General features: G+C 37.2%; 1 protein-coding gene across 1 annotated transcript in view; it reads left to right on the top strand.

Annotated features, from left to right (window-relative positions):
* The window catches only part of Faf1 (Fas associated factor 1), a 347,836-nt gene that overhangs the window by 238,340 nt on the left and 82,940 nt on the right, over positions 1–26,556 (top strand). The window contains exons 14-15 of the mRNA XM_052715293.1: positions 16,846–16,982; positions 22,370–22,458. Of these exons, the coding sequence (XP_052571253.1) occupies positions 16,846–16,982; positions 22,370–22,458 (226 nt within the window). The remainder of the gene's footprint in view (positions 1–16,845; positions 16,983–22,369; positions 22,459–26,556) is intronic.

Below are 26,556 nucleotides of genomic sequence, written 5' to 3'. Positions count from 1 at the left end.
TGTATTTCTGGAATTGTTAGCATTAGAATACCAGGGGGAAAGTGATAGATTTTTATTGTTTACTTTTTTAAAAGTTGCCTACTGCTTTTATCTGCTTTGCATCAGTCTATAGTCACAGTTTAGAGAATCCTGAAGAGATTATTTTCCTCTTTTTGGCATAGTCTCAGCATTAAACTGGTTTTTTGTTGATAAGACAGCGTTTCACTATGTAGTCCTAGCTGTCCTGGAACTTACTGTGTATACTGGCTGGTCTCAGTGCAAACTCACAGAAGTTCACCTATCTCTGCCTCTTCAGTGCTAAGATCTAAGGCATACACTACGACACCTGACCTAAAGTAGTCTTCTTTTATCTCTACTGTATTTATGCACACCAAGATTTCTTTGACCTGGGTAAGATATGTATTTATACTCTTTGATTCACTAAACACATTACCCTGGACACTAATCTCCCTCCCAGTTGCTTAAGAAAACAGAAGCCAACAAAAAGACAAATAATCCTATTTTTCTGTCCTTGCTGTCTCATTTTAAATGTTCCCTGCTCAGAAAGGTCTTACAAACCTATCTGGAAAAGGCCTTCTTTCCCAGCATTCTCTTTCATAGCACCCTCATTTCCATATTAAGCCATTACTTATGGACATTTTAACATTTATTCTCTAGCTCTTCCACTAGAGTATAAACTTAAGGGCCAGAGGTCTATCAATTTTTTTTCACTTTTTGTCTTGTTGTGCTGCTCAGTATTATTTGTTGGATGTTCTAAGAGTATAGGATGATTGAGATTATGGATGAGTTTTAAATTTAATCCGACCAAATTCAAATTCTAACTATGCTATAAGGTAACTATAAAGACCTTGAGTAACTTGTGTAAACCTTCATTATGATGCAGTTTCCATATTGTAAAGTGGAGATTAAGCCATACACCTCAGAGTTGTTATTAGAATTAAATGAAATGATAAATTTAAAAGTCTAGCATAATAGTAACCAAAATAGCATGGTACTGGCATAGAAACAGACATACAAATTAATTGAGTATAATAGAAGACTGAGATACAAACCCACAAAACTGGGCCTATGAGATGGTGCAGTGGGTAAAGGAATTTGATATGCAAACCTGGAATCAGAAGTTCAATTCGCAGAATCTACATAAAAGTAGGAGAGAATCAACCCTACAAACTTGTCCTCTGACCCCCACACATGTGTATACCACACATACCCACCGCCACCATGCAAGCACACATAATAATAATAATAATAATAATAATAATAATAATAATAATAATTAATCCAAGCAGTCACCTGATTATTGACAAAGATGCCAAAATTACTAGAGAAATATTGTCCCTTCAAAAAATGGTGTGAGAAAACTGGATATCCACATGTAAAGAATGAAACTAGATCCTTATCTCTGCCCTGTACAATAATCTACTCCAAATGGATCAAGAAGACCTTAATGTAAGACATGAAACTCTGAAACTCAGAGGTAAAACACTTCAAACTACAGACATGGACAAGGACTCTCAATGAGACTCAAGTAGCTCAGGAACTAAGGAAATAAATCAATACACATGAAATGTAAAAACTTCTGTATAGAACGGGAAACATCATTCTAGTGAAGAAACAACTTATAGGAGAAAATTTGGCCAGCTTCCCATCTGCCAGAGGATTAATGGATATACCACACAAAGAACAGAGGACAGACACTAAACACATAAACACCCCAGTCAATAAGTGGGACAATAAACAGTTATGAAAATGGCATAGAAATGTCTAGTAAACATATGAGGGCCAGTGGGATGGCTCAGCAGGTAGAGGATACTTGGAGCACAAGGCTGGTGACCTGAGTTAGGACCCCAGAACACATGTAAAGTTGGAAGGAAAGCTGACTCCATTGTGTCCTCTGACCTTCACAAATTACCATAAGCTAAGCACCTTAAAACAGTCTGTTTATTATTTCACACATTGAGCAGCTAAGAACACTGGTATGGTATAGGTTCAGAAAGTCATTCAGTAAGCAATCCACACAGCGTGGCATGCACACACACATGCACATGTGCATGCACAAAGGAAGGAAGGAAGGAAGGAAGGAAGGAAGGAAGGAAGGAAGGAAGGAAATATAATATGAAAAATGTCTAACTTTACTACCCATCAGAGAAATGGAAATTGAAAGTATATTGAGATTTCTTCTTATTCAAGTCAGAATGACAGTAATTGAGAAAACAAGAAATGCTGACTATGATGTGAATAAAAGCGAAACCATCTATATTGTTGCTAGAGATATAAACTAGCCTAGGCACTATGAATATGAGTATGGAGTTTTCTCTGATATCTGAATAGATGCCACCAAATGGCTTTTTTTTTTTTTTTTTTTTTTTTTTTACCAAATGGCTTTTTATGGGGATGGTGTCACATCAGTGTCTGTGACAGCACTTTTTGCTATAACAGTTATATAACCAACCTAGGTGTCCAACATCAAAGGAATGCATAAAGAAAATAGGGCATTGTATATACAATGGAAGTTTTTTCAACCTTAAAAAGACAGTTATGTGTAGCTTGAGTTTTCCTGCCTGGCCCACAGTCAGGGCAAATCTCTCTCACCTGCTAGTCCCACAGCCGCTCAGACCCGACCAAGTAAACACAGAGACTTATATTGCTTACAAACTGTATGGCCATGGCAGGCTTCTTGCTAACTGTTCTTACAGCTTAAATTAATCCATTTCTATAAATCTATACCTTGCCACATGGCTTGTGGCTTACCGGCATCTTCATATGCTGTTTCTCATCATGGCGGCTGGCGGTGTCTCTCTGACTCAGCCTTCCACTTCCCAGCTTTATTCTCCTCCCTGTCCCGCCTACACTTCCTGCCTAGCCAATGGCCAATCAGTGTTTTATTTATTGACTAAAATAAAATACGGTGATATTTTATTTGTATTAAAATGTTATTTGTAGGTTAATAAATAAAGTTGCCTGGGGGTCAGAGCTATTAGCAAGCCATAGGAAAGCAGGGCAGTGGTGGCGTACTCTTGTAATTCCAGCACTTGGTAGGCAGAGCTGGGTAAGTCTCTGTGTGTTCAGGGATACAGCCATTATTGGATACACATGCCTTTAATCTTAATACCAATCATGGAAAACCTGGAGGCCTATACAGACAGGCCGTGAGGAGGCGGTCATGTGGTTGGGTTTACAACCAATGAGAAGGCAGGACAGGAACTCTATATAAAGACTTTAACACAGGGGTAGCTCTGGTTCGGAGAGGTAGAACCACCGCAGGAGGAAGGGTAAGGTTTTGGCTCTTAGCTCTGACCTCTTGGCTTTCTTCTTTGCATTGGTTCTGTGTTTCTTATTTAATAAGAAGGTTGGATACATCTACAGTTATGTTGCTTGCAGGAAATTGGATGCAACTAGAGATAATCATATTAAGTGAGATAAGCCACTCTCAGAAAGACAAATAACATGTTTTTTTCTCATCTGTGACTCCTAGCTTTAATATACATATATAAAAATTGTGTATCATAGGACATGGTAGTAGAAGTGAGACTGGAGAACAACGGGAGTTAACAGGAAGTCGGGGCAAGAAGGAAGACGATGAGGGTTAGGGAAACATGCTCAATATGAAACCTTTTTAAATTAGAATGAATTTTAAATAATTTTTAAATGCCTTAGGCCAGTGAGATGCTTAGTAGGTGGTGTACCTGTTCTGGAACACAAACAGTGGAAGGAAAGAACTGACTCCACACCACGTGCACCCCAAAATAAATAATTTTAAATGCCTGGTATGTAGTGCTTAGTGCATTTGGTTATATATATATGTATTTGATTTTTCTCTCATACGTGAAAATGTTCAGAGGACAAAGGCAAGGAGTTCAGTGTTTGAGACCACTCTCCCCAGTGATGGATGAACTTAATCAGCTTAGCCTGTGTTTCCGAATCTTATCCTAAACGATCCCTTAAAGCATCTCCTTGTTTTCTCCTCTTGAAGTCCAGATTGTCCAAGCTTAGCATGCTCATGGTCTTAGCAGTCTACCAGCATTCACACACCATTCCTATAAGCCTCTGTTCTAGACTTTGCAGGGAACTGAGAGTGAATCTGCTGTATTACTTTTAAAAGTCAAGCTACTTACACATTTCAAATTATAGTTATTTCTTTATCATTCCTTTACTATCCTAGTTATTCTATACATTTGTTTATCTTTTCAAAATATTAATTAATAAGCATTCACTATTCACCAAGATGCTAGCTTATATTGGGAAGACATTCTTGTCCCTTTATTTTCTCTCCTCTATGTATCTTCTTTTACTTGTCTTTTACAGTTTTCCTGCTTTAAAAAATGAATGTAACTGTTATATTAAATACAGTGTTAAATCAGATGAAAACCAGCCAACAACGGTAAATAGATGAATATTTGTAAACATTTGGGTTCACTTAACTTTCCTAGTACAATACTAAATTCTGCTCAATAATTCCACCAGTGAATGGGTAAAAAGAACTTCACAGGTATTTGTAACTATTCACACATTTTAACTATTATAGTTACTGTCCTGTGTATGGAATCCTAACAATGCCTCTCCAGATTTCCTGACATTAAATTCAAGGATGAATTTTATTGAATAACTTTCTATTTGAAAATCATTAAGGATAGTAATAGACAGCTGTTTTCTACTGTTGTTTTGTAAAAGACTGATTATTTCAAATGAAAATTTAAAATATTAACCCCCTGTAGAAAATAGAGGGTTTTAAATTAGTTCTTTTTTCAGTAATGGTAATTCTTTAGGGAGCTGAGGTGAGATGGTCCCTAAATACTTTTTGATGATGTAGCACACATGGCAGATATAGACTGTAGAGACTGTAGAGAGATTCTGCATTGTTGACATGCCTGTTCACTCTTGTCAAGCATCAGCTGTCTCAAGTGACGTGAACCCTTACAAACTGCTGGGTTACAGTTGATTATTGATTGAAAGGTTTGATGATTGACTGAAGAAGTGCTAATACTTTGCAGTGTTCATCTTTTATACTGTAAAGACTTTCTTCCTGCGTTTAGAGTCTTAACTTTCCTACATTTCTTATCCATTAGAGTGATGCTGCTTTTCAGATATGAAATTATGTATAAATTTCAGGATTCTAAGAGAAACTAGCCAGTCCTGGAATAAAGAATGCTGAAATATTTTATATAATAAAATCATAACATCTCCAAATCTGGCAGTTGAAAAAAAACAAGGAGCTTGGGAAATACAGGTACAGTTTCAGTTGTCTCCTCACAGGAGGACATTGTCTTATGGCTGGAAGTTATACAATAGGAAACTTATTTTAGGAAGAGTATCTTTAATTGGTGAGGAAGGGATGCTGGTTTAGACTCTGAAGCGCATAAAGGAAAGGGGGAAGTAGTACTGATAATCTAAGACTGATTCTGAAATTAGGTGTCATTGTCTTCCTTATATAGATGAGAAAGTAGAGGCTCACAGAAAGTTGTCCAAAGAGACACTTAATAAATGACAATGTCAAGCTTGTCTGTCTTGATTGTCTTTGTTCTTCCCATAAGACTGTGCTACATGTGATAGAATATATTAATGTTTGGATATTTTGCAGCTTTCCTAAGTCCTAAGTTTTTCCTAAGTGGGTGATTTTTAAAAATATAAATTTACAAAAACTACATAGTTTGCTTTAAAAAAAAATCAGAAAAGGAAGTTTAGAATCACAAACTTGTCAGTCAACACCTACTCATTTTCATGGTCCTACTAGAGGTAGAAACTCAAGGGAACCCTGAAGACCATCATATTTTATACTGTTTTTAAATTAAACAGATTTAAAAAATAGTTCAAATACAAGAAGGCTATATTTCCAACCTTGTAATAGTACAGATAAAGGTTACTGAAGCATGAATTGGCCCATCTATATACTAAATACATGTTAAGCATTAGGCATTATGAACAGAAGTAGATAAAAAGTAGATTCATTTCCTAGTAGGTGTCTAGGAACACCACCTTGCACTGTAAATTTTAATCTCTCATTCTCTGTATTTTCTCCTTAGCACATAATCTAAATTATTAAATACAAGCCCCAGTCATAGACCAGACTACTGTTTGGAGACTTTGATTAGTGAAAGCCAAAATATTCTCAGTGTCCTTAAGACAAAAATTGTTATGTCATATATCCACTAGGCCTTTGTTTATTGACTAGTGAAGAACAAAACAAAGAAGAAATGTTATGTAGAATTTAATGTTCACCCACTCTGTTCTATAGCCCCTGGAAAAGAAGTCTTCTCTACATTGCGGGAGAAGAAATTGAATTATTCTATTACTCCTTTCAACTAAGATTCTGTGATTTACATTATAAGAAAAATTAAGCTTATCTCTTACTACAGATAAGCAGTACTTTTTTGTTTCTTCCTTTCCTTTCTTTTCTTTTTTGTATAATGTGTGGGGTGGGCGTGGGGGGAGTTGAGACATAGTTTCTCTGTGTAGCCCTGGCTGTCCTGGAACTCATTTTGTAGATCAGGTTGGCCTTGAACTCAGACATCTACTTGCCTCTATCTCCTGATTAAAAGCATGTGTTACCATGCCCAGCTTAGATAAGAGGTACTTATTGCAAATGTCTGGGAAAGAAAAGTGTTTGATTTCACAATACTTTTGTATTAGGGAATATTTGCATAGACAACCAATTGAGTTGTCTAATAATCCAAGATAGTCAAATATCTAGAATTTTTTGAGTTGCCTGCTCTACAGGTTTTGTATTTTTAGATTAGGAATGCTCCAGCCAAAATGGTAAGAAAAAGCTGATTACCAACTTAAAAAATTATGTTCCCCTCAAAAAAATTACAAATTAGTCCTCCATAGCTTAACTACTCCCCAGTTATTAAACTGTCAGGTCTAAAGCCTTTTTACCAAGATTTGGTTTATAAATAACAGAGACTGAGAAGTTACATTGGGGGTAAAAAAGTAGGGGTATTACGATTTCCTAGGATATGGGAGGTCTATATTCATTCCCTAACACCACCAAACAATAAAAAAAAAAATTATGTAGGGTTTTATTGTGTTTTATTTTTAAATTCTGGCTAGCAATTTATTGACACAACTTAAGCTTCAAACAAATATGAAATGCTTTTTTTTTCTTCAGTTCAGTCCTCCACAAATCACATTCTGTTTTCTTAAAATTGCCTGTAGTCTGCCTACATGTTTAAAATGTCTTCAGTGTGCTTAAAAAAGCATTTACCAACCTTTTAGAAAATAATTTCATAATACGTATCAATAATCATTAATATTAGCATACTCTTGCCCAATAAGTGTGCTTCACAGACTTTTTCTTTAGTAAATACTTGAGGATATTTATTGTATGCTTTTGTAGTGATTAAAACTGAGAATACATACCTAGTTCAGAACTGTCAGAGACACAATAAGACTTACATCTACTCAGTGGACTATTACTCAGCCATCTCAAATGTCAGTTTATTACTATGATAAAATTTGAGTAGTAATCATTATTATGCCATTATCAACCTGGAGTGTTTAATTTTGTACACTGATAATTTTCCATGCAAACATATCTATTAATTAAATGCCCAGGTATAAAAGTCATAATTTGAGAGTATATATACACTTGTAATTTTTAATATATACTGCCAAATTGCCAGTGATAGAGATGGTACCAGTTCCTTTGATATTACCTGTAAGTAGAAGTGACTGTTTCCTTAATCTTTAATAATCTGACAGTTGAAAAAAATGGTGCTTAGAATAGCTTTAAATGAGATTTAGCTCAGGGCTAGAGAGTTGGCTCAGTGGTAAAGAGCATTTGTTGCAATTTCAGAGGTTCAATTCCCAGCATCCACATGGTGGCTGATATCCTTTTGTAACTCCCGTCCCAGGAGATATGACACCCTCTTCTGACCTCTGTGGGGACCAGGCACATATGTGGTACACAGACATACATTCAGGTAAACACTGATACCCATAAAATAATAAAATAAATAAATCTTTAAAAATTAAAAATAAATAGGATTTAGCTCATTATGAGTTATTTGAGCCCCATCACGTATGTCTTAGACTTAGCTGCTTCTGTAAGCTTATCTTTCTTTTTTATTAAGAAATTTTTTATTCATTCCACATACCCACCACAGATCTCTCCCTCATATCCTCCCCCCCCCCCCACAGCCTTCTCTCCTAGTCCACTCTCCATCCCCTCCTCCAAAAAGGTGTAGCCTCCCATGGGGAGTTAGCAAAGCCTGGCACATTCAGCTAAGGCAAGTCTAAGCCCTTCCCCCTGCATCAAGGCTGTGCAAGGTGTCCCACCATAGGCAATGGGCTCCAAAGCCAGTTCATACACCAGGGATAGATCCTATTCCCATTGTCAGGGGTCCCCTCAAACAGACCAAGCTACAGAACTGTTTTGCCCATGCAGAGGGCCCAGTCCAGTCACATGCAGGCTCCACAGCTATCAGTCCAGAGTTCCTGAGTTTCTACTGGGTAAGCTTATCTTTTACTTAATAGTTTGTAAAAGTTCTTTGTATAGCCAGGCAGTGGTGGCGCACGCCTTTAATCCCAGCACTCGGGAGGCAGAGCCAGGTGGATCTCTGTGAGTTCGAGGCCAGTCTAGGCTACAGAGAGAGTTCCAGGAAAGGTGCAAGGCTACACAGAGAAATCCTGTCTCAAAAAACCAAAAAAACAAAAAAAAAAGTTCTTTGTATATTAAGCCTTGTAATGTGGTTTGAAATTCAGAGGACTTTTTTCATTTATTTCTTGACTTTTATTATAATAGTTTTTACCATATAGTCTCAGCCATCTCTCTTGTCTAGCCATACTTACCTACGTCTGAACTTTGATTAAATTTTTTTTAGAATTTCATGTATAAGTACTAAATTTACATAATTTTCACCCCTCCTTCCTCCGTGCAATTCTTCCCATATCTCCCTTTCCACTTCTTCTCAAGTTTGTGACCTCTGTTTCTACAGTTACTTTTGTTTACTTACACACACACACACACACACACACACACACACACACACACGCACAAAGACCACCTCCTTTAGTGTTGTTTTTATTATGTACATGTATTCAGTACTGAGTACTTGGGATTGGATAACCTGTCAGGTGATTTGTCTCTGGAGAAGACTGATTCTTCTCTCTGCAGCCACTGATTGCCTATAACTCTTCATCTGGGGTAAGGCCTTGTATATGTTCCTGTCCACATTGGTGTGTTGTTATTATGCAGGTCTTGTGTCAGCAACTATATTGTTGTGATTTCATGAGTGCAGAATCCCTGACTTGTCTAGAAAACATTATCTAATAGCAGGTGTCTGACTCTTCCACTCTTTCTTCCACCCCCTCTTCCTTAATGATCCCTGAGCCTTACATATAGGGGTTACATTATAGATGTACTTTTGGGGCTAGGCACCCAATTCTCTGCATTTTAACCAATTGGAGATTTCTGTAAAATTCTCTGTCTTTTACAAAAAGAAGTTTCTTTGATAGGGGTGAGAGCTCTACTTATCTGTGAGTATAAAGATAAGTATTTAGAATGCATTTAGGAATTACATTCTTTTAAGAGAATGGCAGTAGTGGGTTCTCATCTAAGTTGGCTAGCTACAGGTGTCTGGTAGGTTTATATTACTGGGCATGAAATTCCTCCTCTGGAATGACTTTAGATCCAATTAGACAGTTGTTTGTAGCCTCCAAAGTTATAGTGGGACACTGTTGTAATTATTGGGGATAGCCTGCCAGACCTGTAATTGTTATTTATAGGTTTTGCAACTATGAACTATTTTAGAACTGTTGGTTGCTTTTCTCCTTTGGCAGCTTGCATAGCACTTTTGGATACTATGGGAATTAGTCCTCAAGGAGGCTTCCATCTTAGTTGCAGCTTGATTACTCCAGGTCCTGTGTCTGAAGTGTGTGGTGTCTTCAGGAGTAGTCTGTTACCTGCAGGTTTTTGCAGTCAACCAAAGGAATGTTAGTAGACTCTATTGCCTGGAGTTTGTTGGAATCCCCTGACTAACACCTCAAAGTGAGCTTTCCCATGCCTGACACTGGGGTTTTTGTAAGAAAGTCTGTGGTTCTTGGGGAGCATTATCACCTTGTGTGGCATAACTCCATGTAAACTATTTGCATGTGGTGATATTGTGTTCCCCAAAATATTGTGCACCCTAATAAACTTATCTGGGGTCAGAGAACAGAATAGCCACTAGATACAGAGGCCAGAAAATGGTGCCACACACGCCTTTAATTCTAGCATTCCAGAGGCAGAGATCCACCTGGATCTCTCTGAGTTCAAGGCCACACTGGAAACAGCCAGGCGTGGTAGCAAGAGCCTTTAATCCCAGGAAGTGATGGCAGAAGCAGAAAGGTATATAAGGTGTGAGGACCAGAAACTAGAAGCTTTTGGTTGGTTAAGCTTTTAGGCTTCTGAGCAAAAATTCAGCTAGATTCATTCTGGATGAGGACTGAGAGGCTTCCAGTCTGAGGAAACAGGGTCAACTGAGGAATTGGTGAGGTGAGGAAGCTGTGGCTTGTTCTGTCTCTCTGATCTTTTCGCATTCACCCCAATACCTGACTCCAGGTTTGTTTTTATTAATAAGAACTTTTAAGATTCGTGCTACATTTGTATATGGGTTTTTAAGTTAGCTTATAAAATAATGTTTCCCTATGGTGTTTCCTAACATCCTTAGTGTTATTTCCTTCTTCCCTCTCCCTCTCTATTGCAGTCCTTCCTCCTTTCACAGGTGGAGGATGGGGACAAACACACACACACACACACACACACACACACACTTATTACCTCCCTGCCCTCCCTATTCATCATCCTCTTCTACTTTTCCAGCTTCTGTGATTATTTTAAGTTATTTACTCAAGTCTAAAGATTCAGACCTAGGATCAACATCCTTAGCAATCAGGAAATACAAATTAAGACTATTTTGAGATTTCATTTTGCCTCACTCAGGATAGCTAAAATTAAGAAAACAAGTGACAACAAACGCTGATGAGGATTGTAGGAAAGGAATCCTGATTTGCTGTTGGTGGTTTTGTAAACCAATGTGGCCACTATGGAAATCAGTGTGGAGAATTCTCAGAAAACCAAAAGTTGATCTGCTGTAAGACCTAGCTTGTTGGCATGTGTCCAGTAGACTCTGTATCCTACTCCATAGATACTTTTTTAGCCATTTCAATGATACTCTATTTACAATAGCTAGGAAATGAAAACAATCTAGCTGTCCTTCAGCTGATGAATAGATAATGAAAATGCCATACATTCACACATTGGTATTCGATTTAGCTGTAAAGCAAAAGGAAATAGTGAAAATTTCAGGCAACTGAATAGAACTGCAAACTGTACTGAATGAGGTAACCAAGGTCCTTGTTACCTTCTCTTCAGTTTAAATGTCTCTGTATTTGCTGTTCCCTGCCTGCTGTTGACTTCATCTTTCAACTCTTTAGAGTCTTTGATCAAATGTCTACTTTTCAGTGAGGTCTTCCCTAAATATTTCATTTTGTATTATAATCTCCCACTCGTTTTGTTTTCTGTCTATTAAAATGTCTCATGGACTTGTGAGATACTTGCTTATGTGTGCCACATCAGGTTGGAGCTCACCAATACTAAGGAAACTAGTAGGAATGAACATTTTCTGAGTGCTTACCTAAGGAAATAGGATATGATTCAGTGAAGCTGCATTATCCAAAACATTTCTGGGATAACCTCTTTAAGAACTGTCTTCAGAGACAACCAAAAGCCTTAAAAGGAAGACATTTTGGTTTCTTAAAAAATGTTCAAAAAGTGGACATCACCTGGGATGAGACGTCTGTTAAAGAAGCTGTTTCTTGTGCCTCATCCCTGCTCTGTTGGGTCAGAATCTCTGGGGAAGCTTGCCTTTTAAAGAAACTCCCTGGGTGGTTCCTGGGACACTGGAAGTTGAGGATCACTGCGTATATCATCTCTGCAGCTTTGCTTTGTACTTATTTACCTATCTCAGTGCGGACCAAAGACCTAAGACTACAAAACTCAAAGCCACCTCAAAGGGCAGGAGGGTTATCCCAGCAATGCTGAAGAACATTTCCAAAAGGAACTCCAAAAAAGAGCTGGATAATGGAATGGAAGGTAGACTTACCTCCCATAACACTGTAGTCAGAAGCATAACTCGTTGGCTGGCCTGTTTTTGGTGTGCCTGACAAATCACACTTCAAGTTAATGGAGTTTCACTATATTTTCCTGTTAAAAGGAAAGGACAAGGAAAGAAGAATTAATTATGTGTTGGTGAGATTGGGTGTGGCCTCAAAGTTCCCTTATCTTACTTTCTGTTCTTTCTATCCATCTTTGAACACTGAACAAACCCTGAACGTGTGTGTGTGTGTGTGTGTGTGTGTGTGTGTGTGTGTGTGTGTGTGTGTGTGTGTGTGTGTTAACCAAATGGCTTATCCTTAGTAGAAAGATGCCTTGGATCTTTTTTAAAGGGAACAGCTTTCTTAAACCAAAGAGGCTTCAAAAGAAATGGATGAGCAGCTGAAGCGAAAACATGATATATAAAGGCTTGACTCAAAATATTGAGTAATATTAGAGCAGACCCATCAGGTTAGACACAAGTTTCATCTGCTGAGTAACTTCTCATTAAAGATGTGGTTCATGGGACTGCTAAATGTGTGTATATATCAACATTTGTGCATGTGCATGGGGAGACTAGAGGTTAACGTCAGATACTCCTCAGGAGTTACCTTGTTTTGTGAAGCATGGTTCTTCCTAGAGATGTGAATTTGCTGTTCATGTTAGGCTGGCTGGCCTGAGAGACATCTTCCTGTATCTCCACCTCCTTGGACTAGGATTACAAATACTGCCACCATTGATTGAACTCAAATCTTCATAATATATGACAAGCACTTTACTGACTGAGCTGTCTGCCCTGCTCTGCTCTTTCATTTTCTGAACGACAGTAAAACCATTAACTGCTTTTGTTTAGTTAACAATTCATTGATTTATCTTATTGCGCAAAAAGATTTTTTAGTGTTGGTGTGAACATACCATTTTAATCATGAAATTGATGATGAAAATGTTAAATATCAGATAGCTCCATTGGTAAAGGCAGTTGCCACCAAACCTGAGGGCTTGAGTTTCATCCCCAGGACCCATGAGGTGGAAGAGACCTGACTCCAGCAAGGTTTCCTCTTATTTCCACATGTATAGACAGACACACACACGCAGCAGTTTTTTTCAGTGTTAAATATCATTAAGCATTTAAGAGTAACAAAATAAGTACCAGCTTGAGGGCCTACCATATACTGAATGTTTTGAATGTCTTCTGTATCTTATTCCATTTCCTCCTTGTAAGAAGATTGATGTGTTAAAAGATAGGTTCACTCCGCTTTATCTTGGAGTCACCTTTAAATTTGTGGAAATCACATTGAAAAGTTATAATCACCTTAAATAGGATAGTGACAGTATTGTGACCTCCATTTTTTTTTAAATCAAAAATAGTGCCTGTCATACATATTCAGCAAAAAGTAAGTTTACAGAATTTAATCTCCTTGGGCCCAGTGTGGTGGCACACACTTGAAATCCCTGCCCTTGCAAGCTAGAAGAGGAAGGATCAGGAGTCTGACAGCAGCCTGGGCTGCATGAGAACCTATCTCAAAAATTAAAGAGGAGAGGAGGTTTTTCATCTCTTCCCCACTAAATAGCTAGGTGCCATGTAATGGAGTACAATTTTATGTAAGTCAGTGAGTCGTGTAATTATGACCTTGATTGAAAGAAACTAAAGTAGTTCATACTCTGAATTAAAATAAGATTATTTTTTCTGTATCTGACATACTAATAATCCTGATTTCCATTGGCAAGATAGAAAAGATCTATACTTTATATACGGAAAAATGAATAGTTAGTACATGCTAACCATCTGCCGTTCTGCTTATTTTTCTTTCCAAACTTGGAATTGAAACTATTTGACCTCATCTTCCCTCTCTTTGGTTTTCCAACAGTTCTGATAGGCTTAGTAGATATAAACTTGATTGCAGCTTTTGTCATTTTCTCAGTCTGTCTTTCTGTCTCTCCTCTCTTATTTCCTTATTTATCCCCTTAGATGTTATCACTTTTGGTCTTTCCCAAAGTGTCATTTTAGATTTTGTTTTCAGGGAGTTGATTTGGCATAATTTTTTTTTAAAACTTTATTTTGGAGGTGTGTGTGTGCAGGTGTGTATGCCCACTTGAACACTGAGAGGATCTTGGCATCTTGCTCTGTCAACCCTTGCCTTATTCCATTGAGACAGGATCTCTCACTGAACCTGGCTCTAGGCTGAAGGACAGTAAGCCCTATCAATCCTCTGGTTTCCACCTGCTTAGTGCTGAGGTCACTGGTGTGTGGCCACCCCTGACTTTTATTTTTTCATCATGCATACTGGGGATCTAAACTCAGGTGCTTATGCTTCTACAGCAAGCACCCTTTCCCACTGAGCCACCTCTCCAGCCCTCACAATTATTCATTCCCTTCTTCAAATAATTCAGTGGTTGATAGGTCATTGGTTTACTTAAATCCTCTACAGTTAAAAAAGAAAAGAAGAGATTTCCCAGTATTGCATAACGGTTATTGTTTCCCACTTTGGGGTAGAAATTACTGGAATCTAATGGTTGCAGCAACCATTTATTTATTCCTTCATGACATCTGACTGAAGAATATAGAGTGAGTTGCAGTTGGGTTGAGAATTTTAGCCCTCCCCACCAGGTGTTGTGGAATATTTTTAACTGTTCAAAGGGAACAAAATACCACAAATAAGTTTCTTTAAAAAAATATTACCGCCGGGCGGTGGTGGCGCACGCCTTTAATCCCAGCACTCGGGAGGCAGAGCCAGGCGGATCTCTGTGAGTTCGAGGCCAGCCTGGTCTCCAAAGCGAGTTCCAGGAAAGGCGCAAAGCTACACAGAGAAACCCTGTCTCGAAAAACAAAACAAAAAAAAAAAAAAAATATTACCAAAAAAACATAACTATTCCCTTAAAATTACTTGTTTTTCCCATGTCTGTTTTTCTGGTTTTGGACTAATTTGAGCTAATGTGATCTTCCCTTCCTACCTTTTCCCTTCCCTTCTCCCTTCTTCCCATTCCCCTCCCTCATGTCTCCCTCTCTTTTTCTGTATCCTCCTTTCTGCCCTTTCAATAGCTTACTCTTTTCCTTCCTTTCTTCTTCTTTCCTTCCAAGGGGCCAGGAGGCATCCTGTTTAGCTAGAAAGGCCAGTGCTGTGATGGCATCTACTGTGTGATAGCCAGTCAATCCATTGGTGTGAAAGCAACAAGGACTTATTTTCTCCCTTTTGTAGGAAATAGCATTCCAACTGTTTTTTGACATCTTTTATTTTAGAGGTTACCAATGATCAGCTCAGGGTCAAGTCTGCTTTCAAATATTTTAGTAAGACATAGAAAGAAAAATGAGACCCTAACTTGCTAGTCTACTAATCTACACATCCCTGTTGATGAGTTAAAGCTTTATGAGTGTGAAATTTGGTATGGAAGCTTAGTCTGCTTGAGAACCTTTTATCCCATAATAGTTGTGGAATGTGAAGATTTGAATTTTCATGGGGGCACTGATATTTCTTGGCTGACAATGGATTTCTTAAGGCCTTGTCATTTCAAATTGCCATGAGGTCTGGTTATTGCACTAAACGTGTATATGAACCGGCCTCCCAATGAACTTACTGCAGTGGTGCTAACTTGTCTTGACACTCTGGCTGACAGTTCTAGTTGCCCTTAACAAGATCTACTTTCTGTAGTCACAGCACAGGTTTTACAAAAGATTCAGCCTAAATTTCTGAAATATATTTCTATTGACAGAAAATGTACTGGCTTTAAAAATTAAGAGGTTTGATTCTGTTTTGAATTGGTTATCAAATGAATCTGAGCACATGACATTTTAATACCGTTTGTCTTTTCAAATAGATTTACCGTCTAATGCATGTGACGACAGGACTTTGCTCATCAGCTAGAACATACATTTCAGAGGAGTTGTTACCTAAAATATTATCATAAGGCATAAGAAAACACACGATTTAAGTTGCCTTTCATGAACATAATTAAGAATTAATAAGCTAGTACCAGTGGCTAGTCTCCAGAATTTCCACTGTTTTGCCTTTTGTGACCTGTGTTATTAAAAGTCCATTATTTTTACAGACTTTATTAAATTGGATCTTATTAAAGCATTCTATATTTGCATTTGGTCTTTCATAATTCATTATTATTATGACATTTACTTTTTACCATCAGATCTGAAAACATATCATAAGCTACCCTTTTCTCTTGAAAGAAATGCTAATTTCAAACAGTCCTCTAATAGAAGAGAAAAGCTTTATCAGTTTTTTCATTTATTCCAGATCGTGTTAAGAATACTAATGCTAGACTTCAGTATGCTAATATCTCTGAGCTTTTTTGGTCAAAAGCTTAGAATTGTTGTTTTTGTTCCACACTAAGTACAAACTAGAAGACCTACTACTTCTAGAAGAGACCCAACGTTCCAGCCTTGTACTTGATTTTAAGTGCTTAGGAAAATGTTGCTAAATCTATTTTTAAATGATGCTAGTCAGTTTACCTTTTTACTACACTATATTATTTATCCTAGTTAAGAAATTCTCTCCTGGATATTCTTTTGTTTTCTCAGAATTTAAGTAGTACATCTTGCACTATTTGAAACTTAAGAAGAATCCCATGCTGTCATCCCTTGACAGCAATTAGGGTGTGCTTCCTTCTTTTCTATATGACAACCATTAAAGATTTAGTTGAAAATTCAACATAGTAAAATTTTCCATACTGATGTAAGTCAGGCTATATAATCTTTACATGAATGTTAATGGCTTCTCAGATCTACTAATTTGTTTGAAACTTACTTTGGTTTTGTTTTGTTTCAGATTTCTGACAATGTGCAATAGACACTTTGGCAGTGTTATTGCACAGACCATTCGGACTCAAAAAACAGATCAGTTTCCACTTTTCCTGATTATCATGGGAAAGCGGTCATCTAATGAAGTGTTAAATGTGATACAAGGTAAAGTACATGTCACAATGGTAATAAAGTTTTATATATGTTCATCATTTTTCCCTATAAAGCTGACAATATTTCTTGCTATTGATAAATGTCTTTACATTTTAAAATTTAAAACATCCTGAAGACCATCTTCAGGTAATATGGGAAAAAAATCAAATATGCTGTGTTTAAAAATCTGTCAGAAATACCTCAATAGAATTGCATACCTCTTTGGACATAGAATAGTTAAGTTAATGTTCAGAAATGCTTAATTCCCTAAAACTAGCAGTTAGGTTATAATCATTTGTCAAATATGACATTTATTTCTTTTGATTTATAGCTGCAATATTGAAAGAATTGCTTATCTTTAATTATCTAGAAAATCCAGTGAAAACTATACATTGCAAATTGAATTTTTCATATGTCAATTGTTCCACCTTATTTGTGTGACTTCATCCTAAGGTGAAACCCTGAGGCAAAAAGCTGTAGAATTCCTATAAATTTAACCATAGTTTACATTTTCCTGTAAATGTAACCATACTTTACATTGTTTCTTTAAAAAAACAAAAAAAACCCAAAAGGTGAATGAATGGTTTTGTTGTTGTTACTAACACATCCAAAAGATAGAGTAAAAAATTTGCTGTATACATGGGAAATCTTAAATAAAAACAGTACATCTGCTCTGTGCTGCCAGGAAAAAGATTTTTCAAGTGCTACAAGCTAAAGCTTGAGTCTAGGGTACTTCATTTCTGCCCCATTTAAGTCTGATAGGGGAGGGGGATTTGTGCATTCCAGTGCCTTTAAAGCCTAAACAAAACAAGAGCTCAGGTATTTTGTTTTCTTTATAAGCAGAGCATTTAGTTTCCAGAGCATAGTTTCCTAGGCAGTCTTTTAAAAAGACCTGCTGAGAGGGAGCTGATTCCCATGGGGTGAGTAGAAAGTGAAGACATTTCTTTCTTGTTTTCTTCATCAGAAGCAATATTGTGATAGCTTGTGTTTTGCAAACCGTGTACTCCAGAAGCTCTGATTTTAGGAAATCTTCAAGGTCATAATTATTGTCATTATTATAATAGATGAGAATTTTGTTTTACTTTACTTTTTTTTTTTTTTTTTTGTAGATTAGTTGTGTTTGTCCCTTTTTACTATGTTAACACACTAGTGGCTCAAAAGCACTGATTTCTAAAACTGTTGTCATCTTAGCGTGAGTCAGGCCTCTGACATGGACATCTTCTGTTAGTCACGTCCTTCATTGCCATGCATAACAATTAGAAAAGGAAAGGCTGCTTAAGAATAGCCTTCAGGAAGAAGACATTTCTGTCTTAGAATTTTAGCCCTTTCGTTAGGTGATACGAACCAATCTATTCTAGTTGTCTCAAAGAAAAGCATTTGTGTGGTTTCTTGAGCTAAACTAATTGCTTCTCCCCCCCCGAAATCATTTTTACTGCCTGACAGACAAATTATGCTTGCGTAGACTGGGCATTTGACAAACATTTTCTATAAAATAAACAAAGTAAATCTGTCACTTTCAAGTAAAAGAACTAGATATATTTGTTGCCAATGGTAAAATTTGAGTTTTCAGTATAAAAATTTATATCCTTCACTGGCAGACAACATAAATACTTTTCTGATGACATTAGTAGTGATATTAACAAATGTGATTTTTTTATATATCATACAACATCAACATTCAGAAGAAATGCATAACTTAGTGAAATAATGTTTTCCAAAGGCATTGATTCATAATGGAATAAAATTATACATTGAAAAAAAGATCATGGAGCTGGGTACTGTAGGGTGTACCTATAATCTCAGCTACTCTGGTGGCTGAGGTGGGAAGATCAAGAGTTCAAGGTCAGCCTGAATAATCCAGGGAGGCCAGGGAGTTTAGAGGGGGAAGAGGAAAAGAGTTTTAGTGTAACAAAGAACAAAAGTGTATCTTTTGATACTTTCAAATTCTACATGCTACTAATTTGAAGAAATTCTCTTGTCAGACTGAGTGTAGTATCAAAGAAATGTAACTACAAATGCCTTTTAAAATGTTTCTTCATTTTCGGACTACATATCTGCAGAAGGCCACATATTCTTCATAAATTTTAACCAATACAGCACATTTTTACTAGTTTAATATAGAAATAGATATAAAGGTATAGTTGTTTTCTACTGAGCCAGATGATACAGAAATATGTGAAAGTGTTACAGTCATGCCACTCTTCTCACTAACCTTTTTCTTCTGGAATAAGTTTTTTCTTTTAAAGAAATATAGCATTTATATTAGTTTATAATGAGCACTATTACTTTTAAATGAATTGATACATATGTTGTAAATATTTTTATTGTAACTTCTCTTTAAATTTTTGTATTACATGTATTTGTTTTGTGTATATGTTCTCTTCTTCACTATATATGTTCCATGGGCTGAACTCAGATTACCAGGCTTGGCACTAGCACCTTTACCCACTGAACCATTGAAAGTTTCTAATAAAGTAAATGTCAGTGGCTATGGTAGTTTGAATGAGAAATCCACCTCACAAGCTCAGGTGTTTGATGTTGGCGGTGCTGTTTGAAGAGGCTGGAAAACCTCTAGGAGGTGTGGCCTTGATGGAGGAAGTGTGCCACTGGAGGCAGACTCTGAGAATATATAGCCTTTCTCCCCTCTGGTTTGCTCTTTGCTTCTTGTGTGATGTGAGAGCTTCCTGTTCTGCCTCTGTGCCATGCCTTCCTACCTTTGCTGCCCTGCCATGCTTTCTTGCCATAATGGACTCCATCCCTCTGGAACCATAAGCCAAAAATAAACTCAAGGTTTCTTTTGGTCATGGTATTTTATTACAGCAACAGAATAGCTATAACACATACAAACTAAAGTTATTTTGAGAGTTCCAAAGTTTTTAAGAGTACAAAGGCTCCAGAGACCAAGTTTGGAAGCTGATGCTGTAGGGTATAAATTTTCCCTAAACTGTAATTACTGGTGCCCTTTTCTGTCTCTAACTATTAAGGACTCAGGTATGAAGTATGTACAAGCTCAGTTTTCACTGGGTCCTCCCTGGTAGGGCTGAACATGAGCAGTAGCTTAAGCCTAAACATTAATGACATATGTTAGCACTTTAAGTACTTTCCCACTTATAATTTGACTATTTTGGCCTATGGTTCCAGAAAGGAAATCCATAATCATGAGGAAGACATGGCAGCAGGTATTTAGAGCAGTAAGTTGGCTGATCATATTTCACAACCCATGAAACAGAACAAACCGAAAGTGGGACAAAGTTATAAACTCTTAAAGCATGCCTCTGTGACATACTTCCTTCATCGAGGCTCCACATCCTAAAAGTTCTATGACCTCTGTGTAGCACCACCAGCTGGGGACCAAGTGTTCAAGCACATGAGCCTGAGGAGACAGTTATTCAGACCACCACCAGTGCGTGCCATAAAGTGCTCTTCTCATACTTAGACTCCTGCTCATGCTAGTTACAAAGAAGGTGCAGAAACTCGGTCTTACCGAGTTCAGTTCAGAACCTTCTTTTTGCTGTCTGTCATATCTGTTAGTAATAACTACCAATGATGGTACTCCATGGTAGGTGATACATTATCTCTGCTACTTTGAAGAACCTTACAGAGGAGTATTACCTTTCTTTTGAGAATAAGAAAATTGATCCTTAGCTATAATCTACTCATTCTTGTATTCATTTTTTTTAAACATTTATTTTTATTTTATGTGTATGTGTGTTTTGCCTGCATGCATGTCTGTGCATCACATGTTTCCCTGGTATCCTCAGAGGCCAGAAGAATGTGGCAGAATCTCCTGAAACTGAAGTTATAGATGGTTGTGAGCTGCCATGTGTGTTCTGGGAATTGAACCTAGGTCATCTGGAAGAACAAACAGCAAGTGCTCTTAACCACTGAGCCATCTTTCTAGCCCCTCCTTCATTTTCATATCAAGCACATACTTATGGAGCACTTGTTATAAGCTAGACAGTTTCTAGGAACTAGATCAAATAGCTTGCGAGTAGTACAGTCTTATTGCAAGTCTTAGTTCAAGGCCAATTCTATTTTCTTAGTGCCCAGATAATGTGTGTCCTGTAACTTATTTGAGAGAACAAGCTATGAACTGGGTCATTTTGTTTGTTGAGTACCACAGAAGCTCCCAACCCCCTGCTTCCACTGATCATGGGGAAATTGTAAGAAAGACCTTTGAGAAATATTAGCCATGTGAAAAACACCGTCAGGGTTGCTCGCTCTTTCATCATGATGTCATTTTATTTATGTGACTTGAAGACATCACAGGCCCTGGAGAAACTGTCTCTTTCTGCCTATAGGTTTGAGAAGAGAGAAATCTCCCTTATGTAATCTCATGAATTTCTGTTTTGTTGGTCATCCAAAGCAAAATTTTATGCATTTAGGAAATGTTATTTAAACATGTTATGTTTCTTTTAGATTTAAGGAGTAAATGGCATCAAAGAAAAATCATGCATCTTTAAACCCCTCTTCATAAAGATCACAGTCTAGTCATTCATTTGAAAGCATACAAAGAGAAAATATTGAAGAAAATAATTTTTTCAAACATTGAATTCCTGTTTGTTTTGCCAGGGAATTTTTAACAAGGATTCCAAGTATAGACAATGATTGGGGGGCGGGCAGAATTTGAGGATTGAGAACATAGCTTAGTTGTAAAGTGGTCATCTAGAATGTCAGTCTTCAGCTCCACATTGGTGGGGGTGGGGGTTAGGGGTGGGGGTGGTACGGAGGACAGGAAGAAGTGAGGGGTGTGGGAGTAAGGACTGGCTTCTGAATTAAGCTCACCTGGTTTCAGGTCCTGACCCTGTGATTACTGCCTTGATCTTGATTGGTTGGGTTTCTTGAGCCCTTTAAAGTTGGGTTTCCTTCTCTTGAAAATCTAAATTATAATTACTTCTTCATAGAATTGTTGTGCAGATTAAATGAGATGAAAACAAAGTTATTTAGCCTAATCACTGACGTGTAAGCAGTTGGTAGCTGTAGCTAGAGTTTTTATAAATTGGACCTTTGAACCTCACAGCTTTGGACATTCTTCTTTCTGGTGCTAAATGTTAATTAAAGCTGAAAGGTTTTGTTGTTGTTGTTTGGGGTTTTTTGTTTTGTTTTTGTTTTTCGTGACAAAGTTTCTCTGTGTAGCCCTGGCTGTCCTGGAACTCTCTGTAGACCAGGCTAGCCTCTAACTCAGAGATCCACCTGCCTCTGTCTCTCAAGTGCTGGGATTAAAGGCATGTGCTATCACTGCCCAGCATATGAAAGTATTTTTAATATTAGCATTCCAGTCTGTGATTTCTAATACTGATAATTTCTTTATTGTTAATTCTAGAATGACTTTTCATTTCTAATAATTGTACTGACTTGAAGTTATATAAATTTTACATAAAGCTTTGAATCTCCATTAGGTAATACAACAGTGGATGAGTTAATGATGAGACTCATGGCTGCAATGGAGATTTTCTCAGCTCAACAACAGGAAGACATAAAAGATGAGGTAAGATAAGAGGTAAAGTGGAGTTTGATCAGGTGATTTGTCAGTGGTGATGAGTGACTGTATCGTGACTGTTCTAAATTTGCCAAGGTCCCTTATGTCATCAGTGTGACTCTTTGGTTTTTTTCTTGCCATGATTTCAAGTTCTAAAGATTTGTTTAAATTTACATTTTACTAGATTTAGGGTGCTAGACATTTCACTCTGCAAGAAAAAAATTCAGTGGCTTTTTTGCAAACTTTGGTCCAGGAAATTCTTCTTACCATACAGGCTTTTATCACTCCTTTTTATATAGGCTTAATAGGTGGTACTGTACTGAGGCCTGGTTTTGATAGAAGTATTGCCAACTTTAGGATTTTATATGGAGTATATAAAGGAATAGCTTCATTTTCCTTCATTATTGTGGTCTCCTTCTGGTACCTCTAGATGATTCAATCCAATCAAAAGCTTTGTAGAACATGGATACTGAAGGTCAAATACAAGACAGTCCAACCTAGGTTGGGATGATTATTTTTTTAATGAGAAACCAGAGGGTCAAAGTTAAGCATATTCACCCAGGGTCATCTAGCTGATATCTGCTTTAACAATCCCTTAATCATTAACACTTGATCAATCAAGAAACTTCTGGATTTAGAAAACAAATCTATTAAGAAAATATGAAGAGCCTGGTGGTGGTGGCGCACGCCTTTAATCCCAGCACTCGGGAGACAGAGGCAGGCAGATCTCTGTAAGTTTGAGGCCAGCCTGGTCTACAAAGCGAGTTCCAGGGAATGCGTAAAGCTACACAAAGAAACCCTGTCTCGAAAAACCAAATAACAATAATAATAATAATAATAATAATAATAATAATAATAATGAAGCAGATATTAGCATTTGTTAATTTTATGTGCTAAGCTTATGGGTATTTGTAATCTTATGCTCTAATTTTTGTTTTTAATTTTTCTATAGAATAGCAAAGGGAAAAAGTAATTCTAAGCAATGAAAGTATGTAGGAATTATGCATGTTTTCAGTAGAATACTCTTTAGTTATTGCAAATGTGAAACTATACAATTTTAATTTAGTCATATACTAGTGTATTTTGCTTTGTTTCTTTAGTTCTGTCTTCATTCAATTAACAGCGTTTGGGTTTTTTGTTTTGTTTGTTTGTTTGTTTGTTTTTCTTTGGTTTGGTTTGGGGTGGGGAGCAATTAGTTCTGTTTTCTTTGAGTGTTTGTTTGTTTTGAGATGGGGTCTCCCTATGTAGCCTTGGCTTCCTGGAACTCACAATGTAGACCAGGGTGACCTGGAACTCACAGAGATCTGCTTGCTTCTGCCTCCCAGTTGTGGGAGTAAAGGTGTGGTGTGTGCCACCACACTGGGCCCAATTATGTTTGTTTATTTTGTCCATAGGGGTCATCTCTTACTCCTGTTTATAGCTCCGTCTCCTTATGCCTAGAACAAATTCAGTAGTCAATAGGTATTTCTTAATTGATTAAGTAAGTGAATATTTGGAAGAATTTACATGAAAAAATTAACTTGAAAAGGCAGTGTTTAATTATGGTGATAGAAACATAAGGTCTCCCAGGAACAGATTGACAGAGTGCTATGACTGGTTTTGCTCTCTCATGTTCTGTTTTCTGAGACTGGATCTCTCGAGCCCCCCTGGAGACAGAGCCTCATGTGTCTCAGGGAAATGTAGCCAAGGATGATCCAGAACTTGTATTACTCTTCTCTCCATTTCCTAAGTGCTAGATTATAAATATGCACCACTGTGCCTGATTTTCAAACCCAGGACTTCATGCATACTTCACATGTGATATACCAAATGAGCCTCATCTTCAGCTACTTTTAGCTCTTTAGTGCTTAGTGGGTTGCTTTTATCCCCACAAAAATGTTCAGGTTGTAATTTTTCTATATAGCCAGTGTGCTATTTACTTTGAAGGAAAGACAGCCAGGTACATGGTAGAAATATATTTATAATGTTACTCTATAAATTGACATTTTGAAATAATGAAGTACTGTACTTAGTTAGGAATTTGTAATAATAGGTATGTTGCCATTCAAGATTAGATTTATCTTGGAACAGAGGCATTGATTGGCAATAATTCACTTAACACGTTCCTCAACCATTTAAATCTTGAGTCTCATTAGTACCAGATTTACAGATTTTATTATACAGATTATGCTGTATAATAAAAAATGTAAATGCACAATATCTGCAGGCATATTTTCACTTCATTCTTTCATCTTAATTTGTGTTTCTTGTTGTTCATTGGTAAAGAAATTGATGTTAATTCATTTAATACTGAGCACAAAATTTAACATAAGGGTAATATGAAAAATCCAAGTCTCCTATAATTGAAATTTAACTATAAAAGGGAAAGATTTCTATGTTTTTAGTCTTTGTGAATATTATCATATGGGCTATAGATAGGGTTTTCAAGAAAATTTTCTTCTAAATTTAAGTACTTCTTTGGGACCATGCAGGTCATAAGGGTATCTCTGAATCTGTGACAAGAAATAATCTCTTGTAACTATGATCTTGACTTTTAAAATGATTCAAGTAAGACTGTATAATTAAGTCAATGAACAGATATAAGGGATAGCTTACCTGGCCTGAATTTACTTGAACTCTACTTTCATGGCTCATGCCTTAATCCTAGAAATCAGAATACTGAAAATTTGCAAGTTCAAAGCCAGGCAGACTCTGGTTCTTTTTCTTTCTGTTTTTTTTTTCCCCCAAAATTGTAGAAATACTTGAGTAGTAGAGTACTCACCTTGTTTTCATGAGGCTTTGGCTGAGCTATGTTGATTATTTCATTTGTTCCATTATATCAGTACACCAATAGGTAACTTGTGTGTAAGTATAAAACTTTCATTATATTCAAACCTGAAACATATTTGCATTCTTGAATCATTCCTCGGTGGCCCAGAAAAAGCTGGATCTTATGAAATGTTTATTACGCCTCCACTGAGTGCACATCACAAGGCTAGATCCTCTGTACAGAATGTCAACAGAAGGAAAGGTATGACAGTAGCCATGTTCTACAATCTTTGGATCTTTGTTTTCTTCTTTAGAATATATTTTAAAACTTGGCTACAAACAATAAATGAGCTCTAGCATGTAAATGAATTAAATTTTCATTAGCACTGTTTTTTAGCTATAGATGATCTAGAAACCTCTTATAATCAAGCATCTGTAATACTTAATTTATGATCTATTTATTATTTACCCATTCAACATTAGTTCATTTAGAATTCCTTTTAAGGCCTATTCCCTTGCAACCCAATCTCTGATTAACTTGTATCAGTAGTGGACGTAGTCCAGATGGACATAAAAGACTGAAAGAGCAGTTACACAGTGTATTCTCTCTCTCTCTCTCTCTCTCTCTCTCTCTCTCTCTCTCTCTCTCTCACACACACACACACACACACACACACACACACACACACACACAGAACCTGGATCATTATCCACCAGGCCAGAACTTTAGTCCAAAGGTCTATTTATAACAATGCCAAGGGGTCAAGCAAAAGACCTCCCCCTTGCTAGTTACAGTCAAGAAGTGTAGACCCTTACAGACACCTGATACTCAGGCCCATGATCCAATCAACCTCCTATGTGGTCCTGGTGGGTACAATCACTAGGAAACCTAGTAGGCTTCAACAGAAAGGCTCCTGTACAAGCTACAAGGGAAGTGGAGCAAGTATGATAAAGACACCAGCATCTGTCTCCAGGCACCTAATGCCTTCCGCTCTGCTCCCTAAGGCAATCTTATTGTGATTCCTAGAGTACCTAACAATCTACCAGGGTTCTCAAGCATTTAGATATGAATAAACTATAAATCAGTTTTGCTGTTTGTTTTATGTGTGTATGAATGTGGGTGTGCATATGCGGTAGTATGTATGTGGAGGTCAGAGGGCAACCTAGGTGTTGGTCCTCACCTTCCACCTTATTTGAGACAGGTCTCTCATCATTCACTTCTTTATATACCAGGCTAACTTGCCCGTGAACTTCTGAGAATTCCCGTTTCTGCTTCTGGTCTTCCTTTAGGAGCATAGGGATTAAAGATGTGTGTACTATGACTCCCAGATTCAATGTGGGTCCTGAGGACCTGGAGTC

Source organism: Peromyscus californicus, unplaced genomic scaffold (genome assembly GCF_007827085.1).
Source record: "Peromyscus californicus insignis strain IS unplaced genomic scaffold, ASM782708v3 Scaffold_5__1_contigs__length_169319896, whole genome shotgun sequence".
NCBI lineage: Eukaryota > Metazoa > Chordata > Mammalia > Rodentia > Cricetidae > Peromyscus > Peromyscus californicus.
This window is presented reverse-complemented; position numbering and strand designations above follow the sequence as displayed.